Source organism: Tamandua tetradactyla, chromosome 11 (genome assembly GCF_023851605.1).
Source record: "Tamandua tetradactyla isolate mTamTet1 chromosome 11, mTamTet1.pri, whole genome shotgun sequence".
NCBI classification, from domain to species: Eukaryota; Metazoa; Chordata; class Mammalia; order Pilosa; family Myrmecophagidae; genus Tamandua; species Tamandua tetradactyla.
In genome coordinates, this window is record NC_135337.1 from 38,894,345 (window position 1) to 38,912,077 (window position 17,733).

The 17,733-nt window shown below is 32.8% G+C and overlaps 1 protein-coding gene across 1 annotated transcript in view; it reads left to right on the forward strand.

Annotated features, from left to right (window-relative positions):
- The window catches only part of COL24A1 (collagen type XXIV alpha 1 chain), a 427,584-nt gene that overhangs the window by 69,328 nt on the left and 340,523 nt on the right, over positions 1-17,733 (forward strand). The window contains exons 10-13 of the mRNA XM_077119355.1: positions 5,528-5,581; positions 6,835-6,879; positions 10,816-10,869; positions 13,504-13,548. Of these exons, the coding sequence (XP_076975470.1) occupies positions 5,528-5,581; positions 6,835-6,879; positions 10,816-10,869; positions 13,504-13,548 (198 nt within the window). The remainder of the gene's footprint in view (positions 1-5,527; positions 5,582-6,834; positions 6,880-10,815; positions 10,870-13,503; positions 13,549-17,733) is intronic.

The window sequence follows — 17,733 nt, forward strand, 5'->3', positions numbered from 1 at the left end:
ATTATGAACCCAGGAAATATACATATAGATGCCTACACATATATCTAATTTTTTTTATCCAATTTCAAGGGCCTTACTGGTTCACTGAAGCTTATACATATCTATTATTTCCCTGATCCTTGCATTAGGAAATGCAAGTAAATTTTATTAACATTACAAATTAGAAAAGTATGTATGTTGTCTATTAAACACAAACACACATATTTTCTAGTCAAGATACTTTGAGTACTATTTAGTCTTTGATCATCTTATTGTTTCTCTCTCACTCAGAGCATAATGTCATTATGTCATAAGAAAAAAGTTGTATCTTTTGCATTCAATATAGTGTGTATAAAGCCAGTGTGAATAAAGCAGTTAAAGCAGTGAGAAGGGTCTACATAGAGAGTGTGTAGGGGAGAGAGATAAGTATTAAGAGGTTTATTTATTATAGGAATTGGCTCATGTTGCCATGGACATTGGCAAGTCCAAATTCTTTAGGGAAGGCCACAAGTTATAAGTTGATGGAGATGACATTGAATTCCCCAGGAGAAACCACAAGTTAGGAACTCTGATCAGAGTGATGAGGAATTCCTTCAGGAGAAGCTGACTGTCTGGAGTAGAAATTCTTTCTGACCCTTGAAATCATCCGTTCTCCCTTTAAGGCCTTCAGCTGATTAGATGAGACTTATCTCATTGGCATAGACAATCTTCTTTGTAGAGAATACATCTACAATCAACAAAGGAGATTGTAGATGTAATCAGCCTTAGATGCAATCAACTGACTATGGTTTAAATCCATGAAATACTCTAACAGTAACAATTAGGTCAGTGCTTGCTTGACCAAGATGATACATGAAATTAACCATCATATCATTATTAAAGGTTCAGCATAGAACCTCAGGAAGCCCTAAAGGGAGCTTTTAGAAGAAAATGTGATGCATGCTCCCTGAGGGAAAGATATAAAAGAAGAAACAAAGCCAGTTTGCTTTTGCATTCATGTTAACTGGGATAGTACACTCTGTTCAGTTCCTGGGCACAGGTTTTCAAAATGTCTGATTATCACGTATGGCAAGCAAAGCAACATATGTATCTGTAACAAGTGCAGTCTTGGTTTCCTGAAGATCAACCAAGTGCTGAAAAGCATTTGGACGTTTATGAGAAGATTAGAAGATTGGAAGGAATTAGTTTTTGGGGAGAAGATCCCTAGAACACTGCTTTGGCACAAATGTGGGGATTCTAGTGAATAAAACCTGACACTTTACATGTAACTGAAAAGTTGAGTGTCAGTACTGACCAGCTCTCTCACAAATGCTGTGTAACCTAGTTCTATTAGCATATATGTTATTGTTCTGAGCATAGTATAGTTTTTAGAAAAGTCTAAAATTAGTTTTAAGGGTTGGAAAATATTTTGAAGTCAGTTCTTACTCTCTGTTTCTGTGTCTCCAGAAAAAGAGAGGCAAAATTTGTAATAACTTTGGGGTACAACCAAAATTATTTTACATTTTAACTGTGAAAACATTGTGGAGTTTGAGAGAAGCATAGATTTGTTAGAAGACATCTATTTCAAGAAAATTTGAAAATATCTATAAATTTATCAACAAACATTTGGAAATGAAATTTTATCATTGGTGCAGCATCTACTAATAGCTGTCATTTACTAAAACATCTTGTTATTTGTCAAACTACTGGAGTAACTGCAGCTACTAGTAATTTATTGAATATTTTATATATGTTAACTAACTTAATGATCAACAATTTACACGTTATTGCAATTGCCGCCACTTTTAAATATCTTCCTACACATTGTCTTACTAACAGCGTTGGGATTCAGAGTGAAGTCTGACTGATTCAGAGCATTGTTCTCTAATGCTTAGAGTTAGGAATGGGATTTGAACAAGCTTCCTATTCCTAATTTCTCAAAAGGCCAGTGATATAACTTTATGCCTCTGCTTCCCCATCCAGTCTACAGAGTTGAATGTGTCAGCTTTTTTTTTTTTTAACCATTTTTAAGTGCACAGTGAATTAAATCTTAGTGTTTGTATAGGATTTCTTTTGAGTTTCTGTGGCTGTCACAGTGATTTTAGGTTGTGGTTGCTCAGATTTACTTAGCCATATAAAGCCTGTGATGAAAGCTTATTTGTTTACTCCTATTCCAGTATAGCAGAATTTAGACATCAAGTGAAATTCTTTTGTGTCTTTCTCTGTGCATCTGAAATATGTTAGATCTCTACATGTTGCTTTAACACCTTCTATGACAGTATATTCAAAATCATATTTCACTTATGTCCTTTCAACAGATTTGCTTTTTATTGTGGTTAATTATCCCAATTTGGCTAGGAAATGAATTGTAAAGGAATATTGATTGACATTAGCTAGGTGGATGGTGTCCTGTCTTAAATTTGTTTCACTCCTTTCAATTGTCATACCCAAATATAAGGTATATGAATGTCTGAATATAAACCTCTGTATTTTTGTATAGAATGGTGTGATGGTTAGGTTCTGGTGTCAACTTGGCCAAGTGATTATGCCCTGTTGTCTGGTTAGGCAAGCACTGGCCTGACCATTGCTGCAAGGATATTTCATGGCTGGTTGATAAACCAGAAGGCTTGTATGTTAAATGCAAGGATATTTCATGGCTGGTTGATAAACCAGAAGGCTTGTATATTAAGTCATCACTTAGTTGATTGCATCTGTGGCTGGTTACATCTGCAATCAACTGAGGTGTGTCTCCCACAATGAGATAATTCAATCAGTTGAATGCTTTTGAGAATGAAGAGAAACTCTTTTACTGCTTCTTCAGCCAGCGAGATTCTCCTGTGAAGTTCATCCAGACACCTCATCAGAGCTGCCAGCTTCACAGCCTGCCCTACAGATTTTGGAGTCTTCCATTCTCTTGGTTATATGAGACACCTTTATACATCTCATATTTACAGATCTCTCCTGTTGGTTCTGTTTGACTGAACCTGACTAACACAGATGGTGTTTTGGCTTCCTGGTCATCACCAGAGAATATCATGGAATGAGTTGACTTAAACAATGGAAATTTATTAGCTTGTTGTTTTGAGGCTAAAGAACAATCCAAATCAAGATGCCATCAGGGCAGTGCTTTCCTCAAGAGGATTGTGAAATTCTTAGGTTGGTGCTGGTGATCCTGGGGTCCTTAGCTTGTCACATGGCAAGACTCATGGAGGTGTCTGTTCATTGTGTTCATTCATCTTCTGTGTTCAGCTTCTTTTCTCCTGTGGCTTCCTCTCTTTCTGTCTGAATTTCACACTGCTCCAGTACTAAGATTAAGACCTATCCTAATTGAAGTGGGACATGTCTTAACTGAAGTAATCTCATCAAAAGCGTCTACTTAAAATGAATTTGCATCCACAGGAATGGATTAAATTTAAGAACATGGTTTTCTGGGGCATCAAACCACTATTGGTTGGCATGAAGAAGACAGGTTTAAATAGACTGGAGATATTTTCATAATTAGAAGCTTTCACTAGAGTTGTATTGGGAATCAGCCTTGAATGGTCTATGGAGTTAGCTATGTTGATTTAACTCCTGTCTTCCATTTTACTAGCTGATTGATCTGTATAGCCTAACTGCTTTATGCTCATTTTTCTCATCTGCAAAATGGGAATAATGATATGTAATTTATAGGGTGTTGAGTGGAGTAAGTAAGATGATACATATAAAATATTTGATGTAATGCCTGGGACATAAGTGCTCAATAAATGTTATTATGGGAATAAAATGTTAGATATTAATATGCTAATATTTAGTACATAATTATTGTTTCTGAAATTCCTAGATTATAATCTCCCACATATAGATAAGAGTTTCTCTATCCTTTGAATTCTCAGAAGGACACCCACTGTTTATTCACATACTGTTAAATTGTCTCATATATATGAGACATAACTTTGTTGTCAGATTGTCTAGATTCATATCCGGGTTAGATTCTGCTACCTGCTGTGGCACCTTGAGCACATTTCATAACCATTTTGTGTCTTAGTTTCTCCAAATGTAGAATGGGAGGAAATGATACCTGTTTCATAGATAAAAAGAGATTTAAAATGCTTGACATGGGGCGGGCCGCGGTGGCTCAGCGGGCAAAGTGCTTGCCTGCTATGCCGGAGGACCTCGGTTCGATTCCCGGCCCCAGCCCATGTAACAAAAACGGAGAAACAAAATACAATAAAACAAGAAAATGTTTAAAAGATGTTTCCCTTTCTTCCTCCCTTCCTTCCTTTTATCCTTCCTTCCTTCTCTCTGTCTTTCCTTTAAAAAAAAAAAAAAAATGCTTGACATGGTGTTTGGCACAAAATGCTCATTAAATGGTAATTGTTGGATGGCGGGGAGGCAGGAAGAGAGAGAGAAATAAGATAGAGCAAATGTGAGAGATGGATTCTGAGAATAGCGGAGAGAGAGACATGAGAGGGCTTACATTTCTCATGGAGGGCAGAATCTTTAAACTCTGATCCTCGATTTGCCTTTTCCTTGTCCTTTCTCTAGATTTTCAAAGTTTTTGGAAGTTATGATGTCTCTACACTTAAACTACTTTAGAGGTTGCCCTCTTCTAGCTACTTCAGAACAGAGGGCCAAAGTCCTCGTTTCTTTTTCTTCCTTTTGCAAACAAGATGCAGGAAATGAATTTTATATAATAAATAAAGTATCTAAAAAACTTTAACATTGCTATCACCTTTTGAGGTTAAATAAAGGCAGCGCAACACATTCTTCTGGCATTTCTTTGGTTTAAGAATTATTTAATAAACCTAATCTCTGAATAAACTGATGAATTATTGAATGAATTAATGATGTATGAGTGAAAGCAAATTTTAAAAAAGGAGATATAATAATCTCACTCTTCCACCAGCTCTGTAGCAAGTTTCCTTTCTTATGCGTTTTTGTCAGTGTTCTTTGACCAAAACTGGTTTTAAATCAAGAATATAGAATTTTCAATTCTAGATGCGCTTACCATCCAAAGTTACTGTGTGAATTTTCAGATAGAATCATGTCACAATAAAGGTGTTTATCCCTTAATATCATTTACTTTATAAAAATTTGTAAAAATATATTTGTTTTAGCAAGGAATAAGAGGTTGGTTTGGAAGTTTCACTACTGCTCTAGTCCTTTGGGGCTCATGTTCAGATTATTAAGAATTGTTGCAGGGTACTTAGACATGCGAAAAGGAATTCAATCCAAAAGGAATCTATTATTAAGAAACAAACTGATTCTTCTAGAATAAATGTGTTCTTTAGTTATATTGCACTGAACTTTTCTATCTTAGATTTATTGTTATTAGTGATCGATGTCTCATCTAGGGCCCTAATCTGAACAGTTTTAACTTACTTTTATTTAGCAATTTTGGCCCATTTTCACTTTAAACAATTGATATCAATCAGGTCAGTAAGCAATGTACAGGCTTCAATATTTGTACAAGGAGAAAATTCTCTCCAGACTTGAGTTTTATAAATGTACCAAATGTATTTTCCCTGGACTTCCTTTGACTTTGTTGTATTGTTTATTGTATTATTTATATTATTTTTCATTTCAGGGAATTCCAGGATTTGCTGGTAATATTGGTTCACCTGGTTACCCTGGCAGGCAGGTGCAGTAACTGTATTTGTACTTCTAGTTTTATGTCTCTCTTCATTTATATTCTGATTTTGAGTTAATGTTTAAATAGCACATTGGTTTATTTTATTAAGTAGTGAATATACATAGCTAAATCATTTCAAAATCAAATTATAAAAACCTTTAAAAAATATAACTGCAAAAATGTTTGCTAAAAATGGAACTGGAATTTTTAATTGTGTTTGTATAATATACAATGGAGCCATTGAAATTAAGTGGCTCCTAGGGTTTACTAAGATCTTAAAACAGCCCTGCTGTTAATTTTACAAAACTACCACTGGCTAAAATGTACTAATAGTAAGAGTTAAGACCCTCTATAATAACCATTATTTTTAAAATAACACAGTTATAAAGACTTGGGAAACAGTTGAGATTTCTACCTATCTCACTACTAAATACTTTTATCTGAACTGAATTCAAGACTTCCTTACTTTCTCTTACTACATCATGTCATCTAATAGAGCCAATTTTGCTTTCTTTGGTTTTCATGAATTGATGAAGTATTTCTGAAATAAATTATTCCTTTAGCATATTAGAAAACTATGTTTATGATGTTGTTTTACTCTCAAGAATGAAAGAAATAAAAACTCAAAAAATAATCTATCGTTAAAAAATTCTAGTTTTTAGGCCCTTAAAAATATATGGAGGGCGGACCATGGTGGCTCAGCAGGCAAGAATGCTTGCCTGCCATGCCAGAGGACCTGGGTTCAATTCCCGGTGCCTGCCCATGTTAAAAAGAAAAAAAAAAAGAAAAATATATGGAGGTATTGGATATTAGAATCTTACCATCAAGTGGTTGTACATGTTATATGAACAATACAAAATATAATTACTTAAACATATGGACATTCATCTGAAGTTAAAAATGTTACTTGCTTAATTTATGGAAAGTCAAGGAAATGTGTTTTAGAATAAATTAATTAGAAATGAATACAGATAGTTTTCTAATGAGAAATTAATGAAAAAATGTTTTTTATATGACAAATTTTTGTTGACTACATTATATAGATATCTAAAATCTATTTGCATATGGAGTATATTCAATGCCTCTTTCAAGTCTGAAATTTAAAATTCCTTAAACTTTTGTGTTCTTTATCACGTATATGGAGTATTGATTTTTGTAGTTGTGAAATTATTACTTCTTTATATACTCTTCTTATTAGTCTATTTATTAATACCCTGTTAGAAGTAGTATAATATTATGGTGATATCCTTTGTTCAAACTAGGGTTTAGCTGGACCAGAAGGTAATCCAGGTTCTAAAGGTGTAAGAGTAAGTAAGTTTTATCATTTTATTTAGCATGTATGCATGAAATAGAATAAAATATAGAAAATGCTTATCAGTTTCACTCTTAGGGGCTTTGAATTTTAATGAAAATTTGTCCTAAAAAGCAGCAGACACTTGTTTATGTTAATTTCACTTTTATACTTACAGAAAGCAATCTTACTGTGGTAGGTTTCACATCATTCATTCTTTTTGATTAATTTCTAACTTCTAGCATAAAGTCTGGCATGACAGAAGATGCTCTGTGAACATTTGTAGTATTATTTAATGTGAACATATGCAGACCCAGAAAAATCATGATTTAAAAAATATGAAGCAGCAAAGAAATTCATTAGTTCATTGAGATAATTTTATGATATGAAAATTATGAGGCATACATAAATATCTGCAAAGAAGAAAATAAGCTTATGTCAAGAACTCTTTATTGCATTCAAAACCACTAAAGGGATTGTTAGCTATTTTTCACCATTAAAAGAGTAAAAGAAATATGTTTTTACATAACATATTTGTGTTATGTAGTGTGCTACAAATAAAAATCAAAGCTGGTTCTAGGAAAAATGAGTAAAAGTAAACTAAAATTTTTGCTTTTAAAATTCTCTTTTTTAAATAGTCAGTTATTTTCCAGAAAACACTTCTGAAATAATTTTTAGAAACAAGTAAAGCATATAGTATTTAAACACTGTGTGCTAAAATAATGCCTTCTATGTCTAGGATTCTGAAACATTTTCAAATACTTGCATATATGTCTTCTTTTATTTTACCATCAGTCTTGTGAAGTAGGAGAACAAGTATATCATCCTCTTTTTATAGATGAGAAAATAACAAGCTAAGAAACAAGCCATTTGCCAGTCTTAGCTGGCTAGAAGTAGAACCAAGGTCTTCTTATGTTTAACTCGGTACTCTTTCCACTGTACTATCATGTCTCTGACCTTCTATTAAGTAAAAATATTATGGGAAAAATTAATGTATTTTTATTAGCAACTGAAAGCACATGTTGACTTGGATTTGGGAAGGAGAGACGATTAATGATCAGGAGCATGGGCTTTTATATTAAATCTGCTTTTTTTGACTTTTTTTTTTTACTAGTTTTATGACTTAGAGGGGTCATTCAACCCCTCTTTTCATTTTTCTGAAATAATGAAACTTCTCAGATAGATGTAAGATTTAAATGAAGTTGAATTTCATGTACAGTGCCCAGCATATGACATGTACTTACTGCATAGGTACTTGAGTTTGTTAATGCTGCCGGAAATGCAATATGTCAGAAATGAATTGGCATTAAGGGAATTTATTAAGATACAAGTTTATAGCTCAAAGACCATAAAAATGTCCAAAACTAAGACATTCATAGAAAGAAAGGCTGCTCTGGAAAGGCTTGTGTCTGCTGGTCCTTTGTTTCTGGTTTCAAACAGCTTCCCTGGGGTCGTTTTCTTTCTGCATGTTCAGACGTCCCTGTCTGTGTTGGCTCTGAACCTTTTTAAAAATGGTTCCCTCTTAAAGGACTCCAGTTAGTAAAGACCCGTCTTGAATGGGCGGAGACACATCTCCATGGAAACCATCTAATCAAAAGGTCCACCGACAATTGGGTAGGTCACATCTCCGGAAACTACTTAATAAAAAGGATCCCGCCATACCAGGATTAAAGAACATGGCTTTTCTGGGATACATAATGATTGCAAACAGCACAGTGCTATAATTATTATTAAAATTTTAGTCATTCTTCTGGGCACATGTGCAAGATACATTTGGCACTGTGCAGCATACTCGTACCATTTTCTCTTCTTGTTTCAGTGATTCATGTAACTTCTCTAAGTTTTTCTTTACGCCATTTCTTCCATATCAAATACTGTTTGTTGTTAGTTTTACCTGAATCTCTATTAAACATTGTTATCTAGTTTGTAACTCAAAAAAGTTGTACTTTTTGCTTTTGATGACCAGTTTAAATAAGAACATTTTTGGGGGGTTTTCTTTTTTTTAAATAATAGCTCTATTCCTTTTTCTAAATGATTTATATCTGTAATTAGTAATTTTGAGTGATTACAGTGAAATAATAAACAACTAAATATCATTCATATAGAAATTTATATGTTATAAAGACATCTCCGTATATTGTATTTTATTTTACCTTGAACATTTTACTGTAGAAGCTTGCAGGGAGAGGGGGCAGTACTCAGGAGGACCGTTTCTCCAGGTGTCACATTCACAAATAGTTGCAAATGTAGACTTTAATATTTGTGTGGATCTTATGGTAAATTGTCTTTTGACTGGCATAGTTATCTGATTATGTTTTTTGCTGCTAAGAGAATATTTTGTTAAAGGTAAACATTTAAAACAGAACATAGTTTTTTAATCTTCCTTTGGCATTTCTCTATGTAATAATGTGCTAGGTACCTCAAAAGTGGAAGTGTGTAGAGCCTCTTTTGAGCTCTTAATGGCTCTGCCTGTAACACAGAATTGTCACTAACTAGATCTACAACCTTCAATCCAAAAAGTAAAAGTATTGTTATTATTATTATTTACTTTTTATTTCATTGCACACCAAACTCAAGGTTAATTGTGTTTTTGAAAATGAGTACAACCTTGTGTATTTTCTTTGGTGGATACTGCTGATATTTTATTTCTGTTAGAATTATCAGACACCTTATGAAACATCTCTCTGTATCTTTCCTTCAGATTCTTTTTAACCTTAGCTTTTCTCTATATCCATCAAAATCTTTTTTATTCTCCTACCCCCATTTCAAATGCCATTTGATTCAGTGATAATTTTTCTTTGTTTTCTCCCTCAAAACTCTAGTCTACTTTGAGGACCTAAGACCCACGTCACCTTCATGTTATCTCTGTTTATGAACTCTGTGAGCCCCACATCTCCCCTGCCTCTGCTTCCTTTTCTCCCTCTCTCTCACATACCCTCTCTCTCTCTCTCTCTCCTTTTTCCTGTGTGTTTTTTTTTTCTGTCTAGAATAACACTCTAATTCTCTGCTTGGAGTGTTATTTCATCAACCCTACTTATGAAGATTATTACCTACTTTCTAAGGTCTAACCCAAGTGATAGTCTTGTTTTGAAACTTCTTTGGTTGCATTTACCTCCTGCCCATTGGAATGAATCTCTTCCTTCTCTTTACATTTCTTTTGAGTCCTCTGTTCTGTCTTACAGAATTAATTATATACATGTATTTCTTGCTCACTCTGAAATTACTCAAGGAAAGGATTTGGTTTTGTTGATTTTTATTAGCCACCATACCTTAAGTTACGTTTCCTAATTTTTAAAAACTTTTTTTATTGTATGCTATAACATATATACAAAGCAAAGAAAGAAGAAAAAAGCAATAATTTCAAAGTACTCTTCAATAAGTAGTTACAGAACAGATCCCAGAGTTTGTCTAGGGCTACCATTCTGTCATCTCAGATTTTTCCTTCTAGCTGCTCCAGAATACTGGAAGTCAGAAGGAATAAATATATATTTTTATCATCACAGCTGACTTTTTTTTCTCTTTTGTGAAAAGTCACATATATGCAAAAAAGCAAGAAATTTCAAGGCACATCACAATTAGTTGTAGAACAGATTTCAGAGTTACATAGAATTGTATGTACTCATAGAATTGTATGAGTTACAATTCTAAAACTTCTAGCTGCTCTAAGATAGTGGAGACTAAGAGAAATAATCATAGTGATTCAGCAGTCGTACTCATTTGTTAAACCCTATCTTATTAAAAATGACTCCTAGTGCATTTTTAATGAAAAGATTGATCTGTAACTTCTGAAAGAAGAACACTAAAGTGAGAGGAACACTAAAGTTCTTATGTACACTTTAAATTTTTATAATTTTATATTACCATGAGTAAATTTTTAATTACCTCTATTTGGAATTACTTACAGAATGACAATTCAAATGCAATAATAGAAAGATTATGTGCTTGCTTTAAGGGTTTCATTGGCTCTCCTGGAGAAGTGGGACAGCTGGGACCTGAAGGGGAAAGAGTAAGTCCATTTCCTTCAAATACTATTTGACGTATTTATGAATGTACGACAGGGTCCTAAATGCAGATGTCGGTAGGGGGCAGGCAGGTAATCTTACTGAGTGAAGCAAGCTAGGTTAAGAAAAATCACTTGCCAGAAGGACTTATTTGAATTTTCCTGAATTTTGTGATAAAGAAATAATGTGAGACAAATATATATGGTTAGATATTATATTTTAAATTTAGGTTTGAAAAAGATAAGTGTTCATAAATATTGGTTCTTAAGAATAAAGAGAGAATTTTTACAAACGGGTTTGTCATACTTAAAAATATTAATCAAGGTAATTTATACATTCCTAGCTTTCTGACTTCATCATATCTTGTTTTCAATGCCGTAGTCTGTTGAATTTATATTTCTTCATTTATACTGTCAAAATTAATTGAAAAATAGAATTGAATAATGTCAGTATATTGTCATAAAGTCAAAAATCAAAGAATCATATTCAGAATTTAGCCTTGAACTCTACCATCATAAGAATGCCATTCAGGTCAAACTTTTCAGTTTTGGAAACTGAATTTTACAAATGAAAATGAACCAGATTACTCCTTGATAGGATGAGTTTTTCAAATATGTAGGTTTTTTTTTTTATATGCTGTATGGCAGGGTCACATTTCATCCTTTTTCTATGTGAGTATTTTGTTGTTGCAGCACCATTTGTTAAATTGTTTGGTTTTGTTTGTTTTGGTGGGTTTCTTTTCTTGTTTTGTTTTTGAGACGTGCATGGGCCGGGATTCAATCCCAGGTCTCCCACATGGCAGGCGAGAATTCTACTACTGAACTACCCTCGCACCCCTCAAATATGTAGTTTTCAGTGAGTGAATTAAATAATATTTTTTGTAAGTACTTGTGAATACCCCTGTTGAGAAGAAATATTCAGAATTTAAATATGCTGTATTGATAATCAGAAAGTCCAGTCTTCTTTAGTGAGATGAGGTAAATATTTTCCCTGGGTTGAGCATTAATATAAAAAAATTGAACTGTTTACTATTGACCCAAAGGATTATATCTAGTTCACATTGTTAATTACTATATTTATGATACAACTCTTTCATGACCTTTTCATTTAAACTTATGTCTAGTAAATGATTTGACAAATAAACTAAAGTTATATGTCCTTGTAGTCATCTTGGATTTAAGTATCTTAAACCCTATTACAGGCACCATGTTATTTAGCTACATCAGAATTCTCTTTGAAACCCTGAACAGTGTAGCTAACTGGGTGTTACTATTATGTTGTGAAACACTGAAATACAAAAGAGCATAAAAATAATATAATGTTAGTCACTTATGAAGACAAAAAGAAAAAGATATTTGTGGATCTAAACATTGTATACGTGCATATTTATATGAGAAAAAGTTTATGTAATTCTGCTTCCAGCCTACATTTATTGAAGCTACTAAAATTTGAGAAAATAATTATCCTGTTGTTTTAAAAAATGATAAGTAAAGATGCAAAAAAATCCTAATGCGATGAGTCCTATTACTCACCTATGAACTCTTTTCTGATAATCTGAGACAACAGATGAGCATTTATCAAACACTGCTGACTTGAAAGTGAATGGATTACTTCAACCAGTGATGCCTTCTAAATTATCTGATATGTATTATCAATCTCAGGCTACATGGTTCTGACATATTTCTGAGTCTTTTAGACTTATAAGTGATTAGAAGTCTCAAAGTGGTCATATTAGTTAGGGTTCTTTGGACTGCAAGGAATAGAAAACCTCAATCAAATTGGCTTAAAAACCAGAAAATTTCTAATAATGATAATGATGATGACCAAGTGATTTAGTGAGTGGTTGTATAAGCAAGGCACTATACAAAGTGTTTTATGTGAATTAACTACTTTAATGCTCATAAAACTCAATGAGGTAGGTACTATTATTATTCTCATTACAGATTTTTAAAAATGAGGCACACAGACAGAAAGTATGTGTCTAAGACTATATACAGGTAATAAGAGCAGAGGCAGGATTTAAATACAGTTATTCTGGCCCAAGACCTGGGTGCTTAAGTAGTGCATGACTGCTTCGTACATGACCAGAAATCATTAAGGTAAGTGGGATTTGAGCATGGTATGATCTCAAGCTTACTGTTACCAGGATACTTCTTGTGTTTTCTCAATGTTGGCTTTACTCTATTGCTGGTTTTCCATTGGATTGCAGGATTGTCAGTTGCAAGGGCTAAGTGTTTCTTTGTTTATGTCTAGTCAGAGGGAAAGAGGGAGAGAGGGTGAAGAGCATTGTCCCTTTGGGATGGAAAGTAAGATCTTGTTTACCTGGTTGTACCAATTTTGTTGTGCCTTTCTCCCGACAAATAACTGTACCCAGAGGATCTCCGCTTCCAAAGTGGTGATAGGTAGATATCTGAATAAAATCAGATTTTGTTATGAAGAATAAAGGGACCACAGATAAGCAACCAAAATTTCAGTTGAATTATGTTGAAGTTTTCCTGAATGTCAAACCTGTGTATAGAACAATTTATTTTTTTTCTTGACATACTTCACTACTTGATGTTTAAGAAAAAAAAGGTCTGAAGTATGTAACTTATTCATTCATCCAACAAACATTTATGTTTGACTTTTCTGTATTGCAGGGCATTCCTGGGGTGCGTGGAAAGAAGGGTCTTAAGGGAAGACTGGTAATTCAATTCTTATTTCTTGAGATTAAGTTTAGAGCAATATAATCTAACTATGGGCTTATTTCTCACCTATTAAAATATCAATATTTGTTGTTGTTGCTATCCATAATTCAGCCTATTCAACAGTTTAATTTTTGCCACTTTATCAGTCTATCAAATTATCACCTGAGCTAAAGAAAAATTTAGAACTTAAAATAACCCTCAGACTAATACTTCTGATTTATTTAATATGGAGGAAACCCTTATCCTATGCCAAAGAAATCCACCAACAATTTAAAACACTGAGTCATCCTCATATTCTAGAGATTTAAAAAATGCCAGCTTCAAGTTTTAGCTCAGAGACTAGTTTGCTACAGCTGCTAATATTTTCAGATAAAAAAAATCAAGGAACGTGTATTTTGCTAGATAATATAATAATTAAAAATGGAAGGAAACATCACACATTACCCCATTATTTAACAAATGAAAAAAACTGTGGTCCAGATAAATTGTCCTGGCTGAGTAAGTATAACTAATTAGCTACATGCTTCCCATTTGTGTTGTTTTTATTACTAATTTGCTTCAAAAGTCCTTATATTTTTCAAAGACATTTTTAGGGTAAGACATTCTGTGCTTCACTGTGTCCTCTAATTTATGAAGAAGACTGAGTTTCTTATAAAAACTTTTCTAAAATTTTGGTGGACATGAATAAAATATTATTGATAACATTGTGGGATTACAAATCTCACCAGAATATTCTAATTATTTTAAAGATATTTTTCCCTTTGAGCTTTGCAATATTCCTTAAAGGTTAGACTAGATATTAATGTTATCATTATATAGATGAAGAAATTTAGGCTTAGAGATATTAAAAGACTTGCTTAAAATCACATACATAAGTGGTAAAACCAAGACTTGAGCCCAGTTCCTTTCTAAATCTAAAATCTGTTTTCTAATTCTTATGTATTTTTGCTGTCTTCTATTTACTACTTAGAAGGGCATGATTTGTTTAATATGAAATTTTAACCAAAGTGTGATAAAATTACTATAAAGTTTAACTTTAAAGATTTTAATGTATTAAGTAAACTTTAAGAACTATGTCAAGCAATTAAAAATAAGCCAAACATTTTATTGTTTTTTGGTATATATAGTCAACTTTAAATCTAATTTTCCCATCATCATTTGCCATCATTACCATTTTTGATCCGTAAGTATTATGCTAAATATTTTGCGTACCATCTCAAATATTTAGATTCTATTATCTTCAATATATTATGCTATTTCTTTAAGTTTTGGTCTGCATATATAGACCTCAGTGGAAGTAACTCTCTATTATATGTGTCAAATTTCTAACCTAAATATTCAGGTCTGGGCCTTCTCAAGATTTAAGAACTAGGTGTAGTTTATCTTTATTATCTTTGGCCTCTTCAGTCTGTATCTTCGTATTTCTTTTACATTCTCCTCTTATCAAATTATCCTGTTAGTAAAAGAGCTAATAAAGTAATTTATGCTAATATATTAATTACTTCCAATGCATATTATTAATTAGTAATTATAAATTTACAAGGTCTTAAGACAAAATAACTAATCTGTAGTGATGGAGTTTTAGGAGCTAGTGAGCAAATAAGGGATTTTCTCAGGGTCCTTGTGCTATATCATTTAGGGAGCCACCCTTTTTTCAGTAGGCCAATTAGGTAAATAAAATGAAATGGCTCAGCTTAAACAATTGAATTTATCCACTCACGACTTTCAGGGTGGGAAAATGTCCAAATTAAGGCATCGTCAGGACAATGCTTGCTTCCAGAAGACTACCTGCCAGCAATCTTTGGTTCATCTGTCACATGGCAAGGCATATGGCAGCTTCTACCAGTCTCTCCCTTCTTTTCTTGGTTTCATTTTCACTGATTTCAGCTTCTTGCTTCCCTGGCTTTTTCTCTCCATTTATCCCATTTATCAAGGACTCCAGTGATAGGGTTAAGACCCATCCTGACTGAGGTGGGTCACACACTAACAAAACTAACCTCATCCAAAGGCCCTACTTAAAATGGGTTCAGGCCCACAGGAATGGAGTAGATTTAAAAACATGTTTTGGGGGGTACATACAGCTTCAAACCACCATACCATCAATTTAATTTTATAATATGACTGGTCTTATATAGATCTTGGCAATGTATAGATAATTTCAGGTTTCCTATTCCATAATGAATTATTGTTATCCATAGAAATTTCTAAAAAACTTTAGGTTTCTTACTCCATAGGGAATTATGAAAGTAGCCAATAGGATGCTGTTGATTTCTAATGGGAGTTCAAGAAAACTGTGGAAAATAGTGAAGCAAATGATTTCTTGGTACTTTGTTTTATTTCAGTATAATAGGATACTTCTATTTCAGTTTAAATGATTAAAATCTGTAAGAAGAATGGTTATTTATTAGTATTTTAATAAGGCAAGAGGAAAAAGACTATTGTGTAATATATATATTCTCTTTGATATAGAAAACTTTAGGTATGTGGAATATGAATATGGCCATTTTATCTTGGTAATTTATTAAATTAGGTGTACTATTTGTTGCTATATGTGATGCTTCATTACAGTACTGCTGTGTAGATCTCACATTATTTCAGTTACCATTATTAGTGTGAATCATAATAGACGATGTGGTTTATTTCACTTATTATTCCCATGTAATTAAATAATAGTGTTGTTTTAATTTATCTTTCTGTGTTTTAAATGAGTTTGTTTCCTTAAATTTTAGGCCGATAGAAGTGTTCTGTCTTAAGAATGTAGAATATGGTTTGGTTTTTTAAAATCATTATATTGTGTAATTTGTGGAATAACAGTACCTCTTCTCAGAGTGAAAAAGAACTCCATGAGTTTTATGTAATATTTGATACCTAGTTTTTTTATTGCCACTTTTGAAAAACAGTTTTATTCACAACCCCATTCATTCCATCCAGAGTGTGTAGTCTGTGGTTCTCAGTATAATCACAGGGCTGTGCTTTCATTGCCACACTCAATTTTAGAACATTTTCATAGCTCCAAAAAGAAAACCCCATGCCCCTTACACTACCCTCTTATTGACAGTTAGCTTTGATGTGATACCTTTGTTACAATTGGTAGAAGAGCATTAAGTTATTACTAACTATAGTCCATAGTTTACATTGGGTGCATTTTTTCCCATGTCACCCCATTAGCAACACCTTGTAGTTGTGACATAGTTTTGTTATAATTAGTGGAAGAACATTCTTATATTTGCACTATTAACTGCCACCGTCATCCGCAACAGGATTCCCTATGTCATACAGTCCCTTGTTTCATCTTCTAGCTGTCCTTCTAGTGATATACACGACCTTTATATCATGATATACATGACCTTTATAAACTTCCCCTTTCAACCCCAATCATCTGATTCAGTGCTGTTGTTTACACACATGATAATGTGCTACCATTACCTCTGCCCATTTCTGAAAATTGGTAATAGCCTGATTTTAAAAATTATGAACAAAGTAGGCGTCAGTTCCCTATTCTCTATCCTCATTCTATATTTTAAATTGTCTAGAAATTAATAAGATAAATTACTTCACCTTCTGTATTATGTATGATAGTGAAAGTAATAGGCATGATACACTTCAAAATCTAAATTCAGGTCTTTCTAAATATTAATCAAAATATGCCTTTTTGGACTACTGAGTTAAGTTTCTCAGTTGTGTATTTAAAGCTCTATGTTTCATATGAATAATTTTAAAAAATATTAAAATGTATATTTATTGATTATTTTATCATTTGTTCATATAGCACAGAAAGAGCAGTGAAAGTCCATCCAAAATTGTGCAGTGAGTAACACTGTTATGCTTAGATTTGAGGGAATGTTACTATAAATCACATACTCAAAGCTGACTAAATGACCTTTTATTTCTCTGAGTATACTCTAATCATGGGATTAAGTTGTTGTGAACCTATTAACTTAGTGATTTCTGTCTTTTTATTTTTTAAATGAAAGTATAAACTTACGAGGAAGAGGTATCTTCTTCTAGACAGTATAAATATTATATGAATGCTATTGAAAATGGATACATTTAAAAATAACATTATTTTGGTTATTGAAGGTGTAATTATTTATTAGATAGCCTTGTAGTGGTACTTTCAAATTAAAAATTGTGTTAAAAATTATTTCATTTAAATCTTACTTCCCCCCAAACTAATTTTTC